The 17,435-nt window shown below is 38.1% G+C and overlaps 1 protein-coding gene and 1 pseudogene across 1 annotated transcript; both read left to right on the forward strand.

The window, feature by feature from the left end:
* The first annotated feature begins 204 nt into the window (after window positions 1-204).
* LOC149460272 (olfactory receptor 6B1-like) lies at window positions 205-1,146 on the forward strand (annotated as a pseudogene).
* A 7,204-nt stretch (window positions 1,147-8,350) lies between these two features.
* LOC149460273 (olfactory receptor 8D1-like) lies at window positions 8,351-9,340 on the forward strand. Its single transcript, XM_089679888.1, has one exon. It carries the CDS (start codon window positions 8,351-8,353, stop codon window positions 9,338-9,340), a length of 990 nt encoding a protein of 329 aa, XP_089536014.1.
* The last annotated feature ends 8,095 nt before the right edge of the window (window positions 9,341-17,435 follow it).

Here is a 17,435-nt window from a genome sequence, read left to right on the forward strand (position 1 = left end):
AATATGTATGATAAAGCTGTTATTTTTATATTGCAGAATTTCAAAACTGTGTATGCCTAACGTTTGCATATGGATAACTGTCTGAAGTTAAACTGTTTGAAGCTTTTTTTGTTTACTATAATTCCTAATGTCATGAAAAACTGAATCTCATTCTTCAGTTATATCCATTTGTTATGTGTCCATTTTATTTGTTATTTTTTTTAAATGTTTGTGATGACAAACAATTCATTGATAAGTAAGTTCCTCCTTGCTGGTTTTTCTGGCTGCCAACACTGCCAGATTCCCATTTTTTGTGTATTCCTCCTAATTTATATATTCATGGTCTTAGAAAACATGACCATTGTATTATTGGTTATACAAGACTGCAAACTATGGAAGCCTATGTATATATTCATAGGGAATCTTTCCATTTTGGAAATTGGGTATGTCAATGTTACGCTTCCCAATATGTTGTTCAACATCATCACATGAAATCAGGAAATATCATTTAAAGGATGTTTGGCTCAGTTGTTCATTTTTGCCTTTCTGTGTGCCACTGAGTGCTATCTTCTGGCCACCATGGCCTATGACCACTACATAGCAATCTGTACGCCTCTACAATACACTGTTATGATGCAAGAAAGGAATATTTGGTGCCTACTTATATGTTCTTGGTCAGCTGGGCTCTGCACACCAGTTTTTCCCATCTATTTTATTAATCAGCAACATTTTTGTGGTTATGTTACAGTAGATCATTATTTTTGTGATGTTTCTCCACTACTAAAGTTGGCTTGTGGTGATATTAAAACTGAAGAACTTGTTGACGTCCTTATAGCGGCATTTGTTCTTCTTAGCTCATTGCTGGTTATTTCTGTTTCCTATTTCTGCATCACGTGGACTATCCTAAAGATGCCTACTTCTAGTGGACGTCAGAAAGCATTCTCCACATGTACATCCCATCTGACTGTAGTGTGTGTCTTTTATGGAAGTCTGAGCTTTACATACATGCGGGTCACACCAGCATCTAGCACTGCATTAGACAAGCTTGTGTCTGTTTTATATCTTATTATCACTCCTCTGTTTAATCCAATCATTTATACACTAAGAAATCATGATGTAAAACTTTCACTGCAAAATGTGCTTGCAAAACAAGGCTGTTTACAGTAAACACCATCTCACTAAAAGGCAAAACTTTCATGCTTTGACATTGAGATATACTGCTAGATAGTTGTTAATTTTATTTAATAACACATTTCTATCAGTTTTATCCTAAGAATTTTGTTTCAGTCACATTTGATAAAAGAACAACAGAACAAAGTAGCAACAAAGTTGGCATAAGGGACCGCTGAGTGTAAAGTGGAATCAGACATCTGGCACTCACAGAAATATTTGTTTCTGAAGAGTTTTCAGGTGGCAATTTCTCTTCATTGCAGTGGTTTTTGCAGTGTAGGTGGCATGAAAGGTAAGTATTTACTAGCTTATTAGCAGATAGCTCTTGGATTTACATTTTAATTTTAGCAAAAGAAGTCATGCTAAAGCATATCCAAACCTAAAAACAAACATTTATTTTATTTCAGCCTACTAGTCTTTAAATGCAGTGCCTGTAATAGTTTTCATTTTTCAGACTATGAACATTTTCAGTGAGCCTAGAAAATACCTTTTGATCTTGCCGGAGATGTAGTGACGTCATTCCCTATGAGCTTAGAAGAAGGTGCAAAGAATTTTATCTTTATTGTGTAAACTGTTACTCCCATCAATTATATAATAAAAAAAAATATTGGCAAACAAATTGGAAGTCTAGCTTGTGTGACACCATGGATGTCCCCATAGATACAGCGGAGAGAAAAGTGTGAACATGAAAGGATTGGAAGTGTGTTATTCACCAATCACTCATCATTACCAGGTGAAAATAAAGGGAAAAGCTTGAAATTAAGTAAATAAATGCACTCATCACACTGCCCATTGAACCATCATAAACGTTGTGTTCAAAAGAAATTACTATTATACATGTTCCTGCATTTAGAAACACAGAACTATAGGAGGCTGATTAAGGGAAAACACTAAATAGTTCTTTGATTTGCCCCTTTTTCCAGTCTTATATTTTTGTCTGAGTATTAGGCTATTCTTATCCTAAGTATATTAATGTCACTTTCTGTGCACTGACTCACTATCTGTGCTAACAATATGTTCCAATCATCCACTACTCATGTGGTAAAACAATACTTTCTAATTTTTCTCATGAACTTTCCTTCTGATGCTTTGAGGGCATGTCCCAATGTTTTTGATCTTGAAAATACTGCCCTGCTGGGCATTATTCATGCCCATAAAGCATTCTTTGAACTAGAAGGCAAGGTGTGCTCAATCAGTCAGGACATCTACAAAACTCACCATATGATGTATGTATATGCACCTATGAGGAAAAAAGTCAGAATATATACTTACCTTACTCCTGGGTTTTATCCACAGCGCCTAGGCAAAGGTGACATCACAATCTTTGTGGGGAGAATCTAGAAACCAAGGGGATCTCAAATCTTGAGACGCCACTCCTCATCTCACAAAACGTAGGATACCTGGTATTCCCTGTGAATCTTGCCAGAAACATAGTGATGTGAAACCATACAGCTCAGTAGCTAGGGGTCAAGTATAGGTTCTAAGAGTTCATTATGTGGAACTGCATCAAAGATTCTATTACTTTACTATTGCAGATTTTATCTTGAAGACCTATAGTTCCCAGCTTTCTTGTGGATGTGTACAATGTTACCTGCCCTCTAGTTAGCATGTCCTCCTGTTAGACAGAATTGGTTGAAAAAGTTAGTCCAGCAAAGTTCTCTTAAAGTGTCTGTAAACACTCACATATACCCAGTGAAGTGAATAGCCTAAGGTGACACACAGAGAGGAAACAAATCCTCCTACATAAGTTTTACTTGTCTATCTGCAGTCTTCTTTTTTCTACATCCCTTCAAAAGTGCTGATTTTAGAAAAATCCTTCTGCATTTGTCAGTATCACGGAGGTGGGGGCAGGGAGCTGCAGTTAGAGCTCTGTGAAAGCTGATTGGAGGAAAGGGACACCCCTCTCCCACCACACACAGCACACAGGAGATATGTTGCAAATAGACAAGCTGTCTTATGAGCTCTCCAACTCCCCAACACAAATTTAACTAATGTGTCGGGAAAACTTGTCAGAAGTGATACATGCTGGTAACAGAGGAACAGAGCACCAGAGAGAAACAAAACATAGAGCTTTGGATATAAACAAGTAAACACTACAGATATATGTGCTTTGTTCAGATTCCATGACTGAGGTTTACAACCACTTTACTACTCTGAGATAATTACCATCTGAACCCTTTGCTTATTAAACTTCAAGTGCGTTTTTTCATCTGCGACCTGTGCCTCTAAAAACCTGGGAAAAATTTGCACTGCAAGAACTGAAGGTAAGTTGGATTTAGCATAGCATGCTTTATTGTTTGCCTTCAGGGGGTATAATGTTTGTGTTTTCATTTCTTTCAGGATATATTGTTTTTTATCATATCTTGCTTGGGTATTTTAGGTTAAACTGCTTTTTGCTGCTAGGCTGCAGATAGGCTTTTGTTTTAGGGGTAGTATTTTAAAGGGTTTTCCTTTTTCTATTTTTATTTAATGTTGATAGGGCCTTTTGTTAAGTTTGGGGTATTTAAAGCAGAGAATTTACTTGTTACTGACCATCTGTTCTTTAGACTGCCTCTTGTTCACAGCACACCCCTGCATTGTTTCAAAGGAAAACATTGCAATGCAAGAAGAGTGTGCATATAAACCACCTCACTTTGGGTTGATTTACTAAATAATAATGTAAAGGATTGCAGATGGCTACATATCGATCAAAACTCATGATGGCAAGGACCAGCAGTTGTGTACACTCCAAGGCCATGCAGAAGTAGACATGAGCTATACCCTCTACAAAAGACACTACTTGGACTCCAGTTACAAATGAGACCAGGATTGTATGAATAGTAAGTTATAGAAGCTATGTCCAGAACAATTTACCTAGGAAGAAGCACATGGGAGTATGGAGATGACAGTCCACACAGACCAGCAGAAGAATGGATGTGTTACCACAAAGAATGGTTAGATAAAGAATCAAAGCTAGAAGGAAGACTGGAACTTGAAATTCGGGAGCTTCTGAAGTCCTTGTAATGATAAAATAAGGTGCTGACCCACTAAAATTCTCCAGCAACTTCTGAGCGCTTCTAAGAAAACAGACATATTTATAACTAAATAAGTAAGCAGTTTATGTATTTTTGCCATGTGCTGTTCATTTTTGGCTCTTTTTCTATGAAACATACACATTCATATTGAAGGTACAATGATGGATAGTACATACTATATTGTCAAAAAGGTTTGTTGACACCTAACCAAACACAACTGCTATACAACCAAAACTATGGGAGTTATTTACTAAAACTGGAGAGTGCAAAAACCAATCAGCTTCCAGGTTTTGTTGTGAAAGCTTTATTGAACAAAGTTAGAAGTTAGAAGCTGATTGGCTAGCGTGCACATGCTGCACCCAATTTTTGCACACCCTATTTTTGATAAATCAACCCCATTATATCACTCACATGCACCAAACCGCTGCATCCTCATAGATAAAATAAAAGTTAGGTGTACACCAATTAGGCCTAAAAATTAAAGTGATACTAAAGGTTAATTTATTTTTTTGTAAAATAACAAACATGTTATACTTACTTGCTCTGTGTAGTGGATTTGCACAGACCAGCCCAGATCCTCCTCTTCTCGGGTCCTCTGCCAGCACTCCTGGCTCCTCCTTTGTGCAAGCAAGTTGCTAAGGGGCACCCGAGCAGGCATGTCCTCAATCCGCTGCTCCGTGTCCATTCACACATGGAGCTGTGGTTTGGCCCCACCCCTTCTCTCTCCTCATTGGCTGACTGGCTCTGATTGACAGTAGGAGCCAATGGTTCCCACTTGCTGTTTCAGCCAATGAGAATGCAGAGACCCAGGACAGCCGAGGCTGCCGTGCACATCACTGGACCGCAATGGGACTTAGGTAAGATTTGAGGAGGCTGGGGGCACTGCTGCACACAGAAGGTTTTTTACATTATATGCATGAAGGTAAAAAACCGTGAGCCTTTACAACCACTTTAAATCCCACAACCATATATGCACTGCCAGTGTATACTGTCAATTATCTGTGAAAATCATACTGTTCTGTAACACCACACACAGCAATAAGGGATCAATCAAACACGTTATGTAACCTATTCCTGCTGACCACCACTAGCTAGAACTGATTCTAAAAAACTATCTTCTAAAAAAAAGACTGAACAGAAGTAATTGTTTAAACAATTTGGGGCACCCTGGTCTCCCTCAGCATAAATATTGTACCCAACTCCCATTTTTGTTATTCTACAGTTTCTTCACTTCCTGTAACTTATATATCTAAAATGGTTTGACACCCTTTCTTAACAGATTTATCAGTTTCCTCCTCTTTTAGTGCTTTAGCAGAGCTAATTACTGTATACGTTTTGCCTCCATCCACACTTTCAGTTTATTCATATTTCCTATATTTTTTGTACTTTCTATAAATAATTAGGTATTTGAAGTGATCACTAGTTCAATAAATCACCAGTTCATTGGGCTGAGTGAAATTTCTACTCCTTTAGTAAATCAGTTCAGTTTTACCCCCACATTTTTCAGCACTATTGGTACAATTCACAATGCTTAACACAAGAATAAGGGTCATTATTTTGGGTCATGTGATCAAAACCTCATTAAACTTTTTTAAAACAATTGTCGCTTTTAAAAAAAAAAAAAAAAAAAAGAATCCTTATCCTGGAATGTCAGTTTTGTAAATTGCGTTTAAAGTGGAACTACACTGCATCTGAGCACCATAAACCAAAAACACTATTTAATCAATTTTTAATTTTCAAAGCAAACACCACTATTGATCCATGTCTCCATGCTTTATTTAGGTAAAAAATCACTTAGAACCCCCCCCCCCTCAGCATTTCTGGCTGTGGCCATCTTCAGCAAGGGCAGGTGATTCATGTAGCATTTACTTCCTGGAATCAATCTGCCCTTAGCTGAGGCATGCAGGCAGGAGGTTGTGGTTAGCTCAGAAAAACTCTCATCCCCTCCCGAAAACTGCTGGGACTTATGACATCATTTGACTAGGAATGGAAAACAAGAAGCAACTAAATATAAAAAAAAAATTAAAACCAGTAAACATAATATACAGTACCTTCCTATCTATTTGCAAATGCTAGCAGTATAAGGATTAAAATTGTTCATGTTGATTGAGAGAGTGAAGTTCCACTATAATGTATTATATATTGATACTTATTTATAACTACAAAAATATAGTACTTGCTGAAAATATAGTTTCTCTTTAACATGGCACAAATAAATAAATCACTACCTTCCTAATTCTGTACTTTAAAAGGTTACTTCAGGTTAACGTTTTGTAAAATTGCTATAAATAAATGTGCCTACTCCCCATGACAATAATGATCACCATTTTTCTCAAGTTTTCTAAAGGTTTAAATATCAGCTATTTCTGTGTCAGACATTGTAGAGCAGGTGACTGTTCTATTTTATCATCTGAAAACAAGATGCATTTGGATTTTGCAAGTGAACGGGATTTCAGATTTTTTGGGGATACATTTTTCATGCATTGTATCCTACTTAGTTAAATTCTAATACCAATATAGTAAAAAAAAATTTTCATTAAACCTTTCTCAAATGAAAAGTTCAATTTTCAGGATTTTAGACCAAAATGTATCAGTGAATGATTTTCTGCATTACATTTATACACTTTTTTACATAGTATTTTTTTTGTTCAATATGGACAAATTTATCTACACTATGGTCAAATTTATGAGCACACGCACATATTTTTTTTGTTAATAAAAAAAATGCTAAATTAAAATGAATTGAGAAATTATGAGAAAGAAAAGATCAATGAGAAGTTTTGTAATGGGATATGTAGTGGTAGTAAATCAAATACGGCTGGTATTTCTGGTTGTTCCTAAAAGATTTTATCTACATGATTTCTTCTTCAGTTCATCTTGTATATTGCTCTATAAAACATAGACATATGATATTTACAACAATATTTTTTCTTGCATTTGTGTCTTTCTATCTAAAAGGCAAAGTTTACTCTTTACTATATAATAATGTAAGCACTTACTTTACTAAAGCTCAACATGGTGGATCAGTGGTCTTTTCGCACCTCAGTGAGCACTCTTGGTGGTTGTCACGTTGTACATTTTTATCTATATAATATAATCCTGAATGCATACATTACTTAGTGCACCTTATTTTTGATACAAATATACCATTATTTCCTTGTTTATTATGTATTGTATCCTAAGACATAAATGTATGCATCCAACATAAATGTGTTGCATGCAAAAACATCTACACCTTAATGCAATCATGTAGCAATTTCTATCTGCTCCATTAAATTTGAGTAAATTAGGCCCATTTCTTGATTTATTTCTTGTGTATGAGTAATGACAAATTGATCAGAATAACTTTTGAATTAAGCAAAAAATGTTGCTAGAAATATAAAAGGTTTGGATTGGATAACTGCAGTCATTCACACAATTTCTTATGTTAAGATTCTGAACCCTTTATTAAATTAGCTTTAATGCAGAGAAATGGAGCTGTCTATGTGCGCAGGGCCACAGTCATGTTGGAAGAGAAAATGGCCTTCAACAAACTGCTGCCACAAGATTGGAAGAGCACACTTTTCTAAAATGCCTTTGTATGCTGTAGCTTTAATTAAGCCCTTCATTGAAAACACATAGGGGGAGATTTACTAGATTTACAAGTTATTTAGTAAAACTGGAGAGTGCAAAACCTGGTGCAGCTCTGTAAAGAAACCAATGCGCTTCCAGGTTTTATTGCCATATTTTAATTGAACAAGTCGAAGTTAGAAGCTGATTGGCTTCTCAATAAAGCTTTGACAACAAAACCTGGAAGCTGATCGGTTTCTATGCACTCTAGTTTTAGTAAATAACTTCCATATTTTTGGTTGTATAGTAGTTGTGATGGTATTTACTAAAACTGGAGTGTGCAAAATCTGGTGCAGCTCTGTATAGAAACCAATCAGCTTTCAGGTTTTATTGCCAAATTTTAATTGAACAAGCCAAAGTTAGAAGCTGATTGGCTACTCAATAAAGCTTTGACAACAAAACCTGGTTGGTTTCTATGCAGAGCTGCAGCTGATTTTGCACTCTCCAGTTTAATAAATAACCCCCATAGTTTTGGTTATATAGAAGTTGTGATAGGTATCAACAAACCTTTTTGACCATATATTGTATTTAGTTATAAATATTTCTGTTTTCTTAGAAGCACTCAAAAGTTGCTGGATATGGAAAATTTTAATTGGTCAGCACCTTATTTTATCATTACAGGGATTTCAGAAGCTCCCGAATTTCAAGTTCCAGTCTTCCTTCTAGTACTGTTTCTTTATCTAACCATTCTTTGTGGTAACGCATACATTCTTCTGCTGGTTTGTGTGGACCATCGTCTCCATACTCCCATGTATTTCTTTCTAGGTAACTTGTCTGTGCTGGACATAGCTTCTACAACTGTTACTCTTCATACAATCCTGGTCTCATTTGTAACTGGAGTCCAAGTAGTGTCTTTTGTAGCGTGTGTAGCTCATGTCTACTTCTTCATGGCCTTGGAGTGTACCGAACTGCTGATCCTTGCCATCATGAGTTTTGATCGATATGTAGCCATATGCAATCCTTTACATTATCACAGGGTCATGAGCCATAAAGCCTGTTCCCTCCTAGCTATCTTCTGCTGGATGTCAGGCTTTATTGAAGTTATACCCCATACTCGTATAATATCCAGCTTCTCCTGTTACACCTCCAATGTTGTAAAACACTTTTTTTGTGATATCCTACCACTTATGAGGCTCACCTGCAGTGACATTTCTTTACTGAAGTTGTGGATCTTTACAGAAGGAGTATTTGTTTCAAGTTTAATCCCTTTACTCCTGACCATCGTTCCTTACATTTTTATAATTCTTGCCATACTCAAGATCCATTCCAACACTGGCAGAAAGAAGGCCTTCTACACATGTTCCTCCCATATCACAGTAGTTATAGCTCTTTATGTTACTCTTTACTGTTTATATTTATCACCAGCATCAGAAGAATACTTGGCTTCTCACAAGCTCTTTTCACTATTCAACACCATAGTAGTACCTTTGATAAATCCATTAATCTACAGCCTTAAGAACAAGGATGTAAAGTCAGCAATGAAGAGAATGGCAAAGCCCCTGATTGCCAAACTTAATCAGTATTTGTGTTTCTTCATAGAGAGTACTCAAAAAATAACTAAAAGCTGAAGTTTAGCTTAAACGAAAAAAATCTGTACGGCCTGGGAAAGGAACACACTGTTTATAACATAATCTCTGAATGGAGGAGATAATCCTGTGATTGATCAGACTCTCCCCCATTCACAGATCAAGTTACAGGCAGTGTAATCAGTGAAAGAACTTTTCTGAATTCGGGAGGGGAAAAAGGGGTTTGTCCTTGTCAATCATCTGTACAGCAGCTCTGCTTGAAGATCCAGTTATTAACCCACACAGTGCTGAGTGTTCAGGGAAAGGAGGAGGAGAGGCATTGCTGTAGCAGGGGTGGACTGACCATTTGGAAACTCGGGCACTGCCCGAGGGCCCGTGGTTAGTAGGGGGCCCCATGAGATGCCTCTGGTACCTTTTTCATAGGCTTTTTTGAGTTTGGGCAAGGACACAGGGGCCCCATGATCCCCTATTGCCCGGGGGCCCCATGAGTTTTCAGTCCGCCCCTGTGCTGTAGTGAATATTTCTCAAGAATCCAGCTGCCTGAACAATGTGGCTAAAACTATTGGGATTTTGTTTTTCAACTTCAGCTATATTTTGTGCCAGTGCCAATGTATTCAAATCAACACAGAGATTTGTATTCAGAAAAATAGGTACTTAAAAGGAGGTTAAAAATCTATTAATTGATACTTACATATTTTGGGTTTAGACTGATATAATTAACCAGTTGTGGACATTGGAAGTGCTGTGTATGCCCAAAAACAGAGTACACAGGGTGTATGTAGCACACACTGTCCTTCTCCTTCTCTGGGGCTTCCCCACACTCTATTTGTCGGCAATTCCAAGCTGTCCAAATGACAGCCAGGAGTTGCTCTGTTATACACAGATTTTACAATCACTGCTGTAAAAAAAACCCTAACCTTCTAAATAGTGTTTATATGCGCTGCTCAGAAGCGAAATAGGAAGCTACAAAGTAACATTTTTATAATTTTTGGTTTGTTCTGTTCTATTCATCTATGATGTTTGTTCCTATTGAGCCCTTTAATAGTCTTTGGCTTACTCCAATCAGTTTTACTTAACTACTCCTTCCTGTTCCCCCTTAATTTTTATTGCTTTTTTAGCCATTAATATTTGAACTTTTCATTGTTATTTATTTTATTTCTCTTTTATTTTTTCTTTTATTGTCACATTTTAAAAAGTGCAAATTATGTTGCAGAAAGATATGCCTTTATTGCATTTGTATATAATTTTACAATTGTTTGTACTATAATCATAATTTTAGAAGCGTATTTATAAAAAAAATGCATAACAGTTTACCCAGAAAAAAGTGTGTATTCATTTGTTCTATGCAAATAGGGCAAAAATAATGTTAATAGGCTGTTTCATGTACTGGTGGAATATTTTCATTGATTTAAAAAGGAAAATACCACATTTGGCCCCTAGATGGTGGTAAGTATTATAAATGGAAAATACCACATTTGACCACTAGATGGTGCTAAGTATCATAGGAATACATATTGCCATCTAGTGGCCAAATGCGGTATTTTCCATTTTAAATCAATAGAAAACATTCAAACAGAACAGGAAATAGTCTAATAACATTCGGGTTTTTTTGCCCTGTTTGCACAGAACAAATGCTATATGATTTTCACTGGGCGAATTGCTGAGCAAATTTTCATGACTACATTCCTATGTTTTTTAAATAGGACACCATATAGAAAGCAGAAAAAGTGTTTCTTTTTTACTTGTTATGTTTTTGTAGAGGAATTGCTTAAAAAAAAGTTATTTTACTAAAAAGATATCACCAAAGAAATTAAGTTAATCGTGCAAATACAAATATACCGTATGTATCACTCTGCTACTCTAAAATGGAACTATTAGCAAAAAAAAACATTTGGCAAACAGGCAGGATTTTTTTTATTGCAGAAGAGACATACTATATATCTCCTGCTTTAAAGTTCCACTACCTGCCTATATGTCTTGCGCACTGAGATGTGCATGCAATGCAGAGATGATAGAACTCCTGCGCATGTCTGGGCTAATGAATATGATTAAAGATAAGTACCCGAAAGCCGATCCGACCAAAGATGGTGGGAAGTTCCGGGACACCGCAGCATCTGTGAGAAATTGAGTTTAGTTTTGCTTTAAGTAATGTCAAATGTAGTCCATAGCAGAAATGTAAACCTTGTTCTAGTCTATGTGGTGCAAACAGGATTGATAGCTGAAATGGTTAAGGAACAACCAAACTGATAAGAGGCATGGAGGAGCTCAGCTATGAGGAAAGATTAGAGGAACTGAATTTATTCTCTCTTGAGAAGAGGAGATTAAGGGGGGGTATGATCAACATGTATAATACATCAGTGGTTCATATAGTGAACTCGGTGTAGAGCTATTCACCCTGAGGTCATCACAGAGGACAAGGGGGCACTCTTTACATTTGGAGGAAAAGAAATATAATCTCCAAACATGGAAAGGTTTCTTCACAGTGAGAGCTGTGAAAATGTGGAATAGACCCTTAAGTGTTGGTTCTAGCCAGCTCAGTGGATTGCTTTAAAAAAGGCCTGGATTGTTTCTTAGATACACAGAATATAACTGGATACTAACATTTATAGGTAAAGTTGATCCAGGGAATATCCAATTGCCTCTTGGGGGGTCAGGAAGGAAATTTTCCTCCTGCAGGAGCAAATTGGATCATGCTTTCCTGGGTTTTTTTTGCCTTCCTCTGGATCAACTGTGGGTATAGGATTATTTATTTATTTCAGGTGCTTATATAGTGCTGTCAATTTACGCAGCGCTTTACATATATATATTGTACATTCACATCAGTCCCTAACCCTCAAGGGGCATACAATCTAAGGTCCCTAACTCACATTCATACATACACATACTAGGGCCAATCTAGACAGGAGCCAATTCACCTACCAGCACGTCTTTGGAGTGATTATAACAATTTGTTTTGTTTTGTATGGTTGAACTGGATGGACTTTTGTCTTTTTTCAGCCAGACTAACTATATAACAACTCCATGCAACTCATTAATAGGTCAGCAAACTGTTAGTTGCCATTCATGGTAATGCATGATATGCACGTTAATGTGATGTGATGCCATTTATTCTGAATAGCAACCAAATGCACCTTTTCAACACACTATGGTAAAATGTAGCACAACATGCAGCAATAAATTAATGTTCATTGCACTGCAGGACATGGTGAATACACCTTTTTTGGTACATTTTGGAGCATTAACCGCTTCCCGCCCACCATATAAGGAAATGATGGGCACAAGGCAGTTCTCTCGCTCTGGGAGGACATCGTGCGTGTGTGCCACCAGGGGCGCGCAGCATGGCGATCGGCGGTGCGCTGTGTCCCTTGAACACAGCGAATCACTGATCAACAGAAAGAGCCAAAGACGTCGGCTCTGTCATGTGATCAGCTGTGTCCAATCACAGCTGATTGCATGTAAATAAGGAAATGCCAGTTATCAGCATTTCTCTCCTCACAAGCTGTCACGCTAAAAGCTCGACAGGAGAGGATAGCTGGTAATCAGCATTCCTCAGAGGGGACATGTACACTGATCATCAGGGCACTGATGATCATTGTGCCCTGATGATCAGTGTAGCCCCATCAGTGCCAATTGTCAGTGTCCATCAATGCCAGCTGTCAGTGCTCATCAATGCCACCTGCCAGTGCCCATTAGTGCCACATCAATGCCACATATCAGTGCCTATCAGTGCACATCAATGCCACATATCAGTGCCCATCTGAGCTGCCTTTCAGTGCCACCTATCAGTGCCAGAAACTGCCACCTATCTGTGCCAGTCAATGCCACCTATCAATGCCAGTAAGTGCTGCCAATCAGTGCCATCTATCAGTGCCGCCTATCAGTGCCACCTATCAGTGCCCATCAGTGCTGCCTAACAGTGCCAGTCAGTGCCACCTAAACAGTGCCAGTCAGTGCCACCTATCAGTGCCATATATGAGTGCTGCCTTTCAGTGCCCATCAGTGATGCCTGTCAATGCCAATCAGTGTCACCTACCAGTGCCTCCTCATCAGTGCCCATCAGTGCAGAATATTAGTCTCCATCACAGCAGCCTCATTAGTGCACATCAGTGAAGGAGAAAAATCACTTATTAACAAAATTGTATAACAGAAACTAAGAAAAAACTTTTTTTTTTCAAAATTTTCAGCTGTTTTTGGTTTGTTTAGTAAAAAATAAAAAACCCAGAGATGATGAGTTTTAGTAAATCTCCCCCTATGTGTTATCTAGCATACGCTAATGCATTGCAACAATTTAACCCAACCACGGCACCATCTGCCTGGAGTTTGCATGTTCTCCCTGTGCCTGCATAGGTATCTTCTGGGTAATCCAGTTTCCTCCCACACTCCAAAGACATGCTGGTAGGTTAGGGACATTAGATTGTACACTCCTTGAGGGTTAGGGACCGATGTGAATGTACAATATATACGTAAAGTGCTGCGTAAATTAACGGCGCCATATAAGTACTGAATGTGTTTGAGCAAGTCTACACTACTAAGCAATGTTGCTAGTAAACTGTAATGGAGAAAGCAAAGTTTAAACCCAAGAACAAAATATAATATATTGCAGCCCAGCAGTCCTTAAATGTGATGGCTGCATGAGATTTCTTTTTTCAGCCTCTTTTCCCTTTATTTTCACCTGGTGGTCCTGCCAGTAACATACCTCCTGTCCTAGGGCAATGACGCTCACTCAATGTACTATATTTATGGAGGAAAACATTGTCACCCTAAGGCAGGAATTGTGTTAGGACTAAAGCCCCAACACCTCTTCCTCTCAACTCTCAACAATATAGGTAGGAGGTGTTCTGTAGGTCACAGAGGTGAACCAGTGCACAGTAAGGTGTGAGCTCACTGAAAATCTGGAATTTCTGCTGTGGCATGCCTAAAATTGAAAAGTCTTTTTTTTTTATTTTTTGGTATGTTTCCAACCACTGTTATAAATTTTACATCTCTTAGGGCTCATTCACACTTGACTTTATTTCTAACTCTTGTGAAATGCCCTTATAGCGTTTGACAGGCGTTTGGGAAGTGTTTTTAACGCTTCCCAAACACCCTATGCGCGGTTTTGAGGCGGTTGATAGGCGTTAAAACTGCACCACAAACTCCTATAATGAAGTTAAATATTATTAATGCTCCATGATTTTTGCCGCGACGCGACGCTAATGCTTCCATGTGAACAGCATTGTGTGCTGCCATGTGCAGAATTTTCATTAAGCATTAAAAACGCTTCCCAAACACCTGTCTGATGCCTGCTGACAAAGTTAGTGTGAACGTAGCCTTATAGGGACTAAACCAGATAAAGTGCTCACTGATATCAGCAAGAGCACAGTAAGGCTACTTTCATACTGATCTGCTGGAAAAACAGATCAAAAACGCCGCGTTTTTGCCTTGCTTTTTTTAATCTCCCTGGAGTTATTGCCGAGTGTAGCTTGGGGTAAAGTTTCAGCACCACAAGTGGTAACCCTGAACTACACTCAGGAATACCATGCAACATTGCTCCGGGATCTCTTCTTCACTTACCTTGTCCTGCGCTCCCACCATGTCCCTCCTGCAGTGTCCCCTGCAATGGCCTCCGCCCAATGCCGGCATCTGTCTTCCGGGTTCCGTTCCCTGCGACGTCAGGAAGTACGGGGGACGGAACTGGCGGGAAATTTAAAATTTTAAAAGTGACATTCACTAAATACACTAAAATCTCATAGTATAACATAACTGTATCAAACCATTTCACATACATTTTGTCCCGAGTGCTTCGTCCTGTGCCCTGCCTGCATTTTTACTGTTCTTTCTGCCTGGAAACTGAGAAAAGTCCATGGTGTCCAAAAAGCGTCCCTTTAGGTCAAAATTGGTTTTAGACCAGCTAGAGAACAGCAATAGTAAATTAGAACCACTTGCAGAATTGAGTGATAATGATTCGTCATCAGACACTGAAAACGATTTTGCGACTTTGCTCAGTGATGTGCGAACGTGGCGCTATATTTCAAATTTCAGTGTTTTTGGTTTGAATACATTATTGAATTAAATTTATTATTATTATATTATTATTTTTTATGATTATTTATTAAATTATAATTTATGATTTCGTGTTTCAAATTTTATCATACTTGGGATGTTTACTAGACTCTTGTTCGGACAGATTTCAGTGAGTTATTCCTAAATATTACAGCCTACAATAAAAAAAACTACATATTTCCATGCAAAATAATGGTACCGCTTTCAGCACCAAAAATCTGAAATAATCATACCGCTAGGGAGGTTAATAAGTACATTATTCCTAAATTCATCAATCTTGTGGCTGTCTATCTTCTTTTTCTGTAGTGCTGAGTTAATATGCTTGGGTTTAATTCTGACAGGATTCAGGAAATCCTGTTTGAAAATCAAAGAACGCAAACTTACCGTGAAGAGCAATCAAAGCTCATGGAGGGCTAATCCAGTTAGTGAATTCTGACAGTTTTTAGGAAACTTAGGCACAGCCATAGGGAACAAGTACCAATGTCATATACAGTACAAAAAAAGTACTAAAAACAGTGTTTGGGTCAAGGTCAATAGGAGCTGTTACTTAGTGCTCTCTCTCTCTCTCTCTCTCTCTCTCTCTCTCTCTCTCTCTATATATATATATATATATAGCAAATAAACTGTCAATGACAGCTGTCAAAGTCTGCCAACAATTTTAAAATATTTTGGGGTGTTTGTTTTCCAAAATGTGGTAAATTTATGGGTGTTTTGGTGCTACAGCGCCCCCAAAAAGTGATACATAGTCAGGAAATTAGATGAGTAATTCATGCCCCTTATAAGCCTTAAGTTGCTTTTGACGGGAGTCACTTTGGGTGGGGGGCCCATGGAACACAGCTCACTTTGGAGAGGTGGGGAGACCCCTGTCTCAACTCCCCATATCCCTCTTATGTGTAAGTCACCCTGTGCCTGTTAGGGGTACAGGGTGATCTGTCCTAATATTTTGTAGACATGTCTAGGAGATAGGTGAGGGTTGTGGATTGTTTAATGCCATGTGGTTGCATCCCATTGTTCTATTGTGTGTCTTGCTTGGGAGCAAACTATTATGGGATGTATGTGTTTGTGTATTAGCTTAGTGGGGGGTTGTCCCTGGCAGCCCTCCCTCCTGATGGGACTGTCTGCTGGAGTGAAGTTTCAATACCTGTGTGTCTTTTGTTACTAAATGTAGATTGTTCCGCCCTGTGACATTATGCAGGGAGGGGGATTTGTTCATTTGAATGTATATATCTTGTATCTGCGTTAAAATAAAGTAGTCTATTTTTTCTGGTTTCTTTCCAAGGCTGGTGTCGTCTAGTCTCGTATGGTCAGTGGTGGTGTCCGTGGTCGGTGTACGGACAAGGAAGCGGGAGTTTTAACGGAAATACCCAAGTGCAATCAGGGTCCAGTTCTGTTACAGTGCTCTTTTGATTTTTGCCCCTTCTTTGTAGCTAGGCTCCAAAAAATCTCAAACATGAGGTATCCCCATACTCTAAAGGAGTAGAAAAATGTGTTTTAGGGTGTAAATCACATTTACAAAATGTGATGATTTTGTGAATATTTATACTGTGCTGGTATTCCAGGGCCTCTATCATGTGATAGGTAGTCAGGAAATCAAGTGCTTATGCCCCTTGAAAGCCTGAAGTTGCTCCTTGGATTTTGGCTAGGTTGCAAAAAAAGTTTCATATTTGTTGCATCCCCATACTCAAAGAGCAATAGCAGTGTTTTGGGGTATATTTATAGATATGTCCATGCTGTGTATGAGAGATACTGTATTTTATTAATTGAAAGCTATGTGTAAAAAAAATACAGTTAATATTGTGTCTTAATTTTCCAAAAACTTGTGGCAAAAAATGTAATCTTCAAGATACTCATATACCCATCTATCCATCCTGAAACTGGGCAGGTCAGTGTGGATTGAGTTTAAACACCTTACTTCATTCCTAAGACTTCTCATAAAACTCATCCTTATTGGACAACACTTTGTTGGCAAAGTTTAGTGCATTTCCAAATCCTGCATTATGGAAGGTTTATTTGTTGGAACTCTTGCAGACATTATCGGTAGGGAACGATGTACCCATTCATGCAATTACAGAAGAGGCACAACTCACCATTAGTT

Source organism: Staurois parvus, unplaced genomic scaffold, assembly GCF_062004578.1.
Source record: "Staurois parvus isolate SC_StPar_1 unplaced genomic scaffold, SC_StPar_1.0 ptg000232l, whole genome shotgun sequence".
Classification (NCBI taxonomy): domain Eukaryota; kingdom Metazoa; phylum Chordata; class Amphibia; order Anura; family Ranidae; genus Staurois; species Staurois parvus.

Bases quoted from the DNA above. Each gene is read 5' to 3' on its own strand.
- LOC149460273 (XM_089679888.1), top strand. From the start codon at position 8,351: ATGGAAAATTTTAATTGGTCAGCACCTTATTTTATCATTACAGGGATT.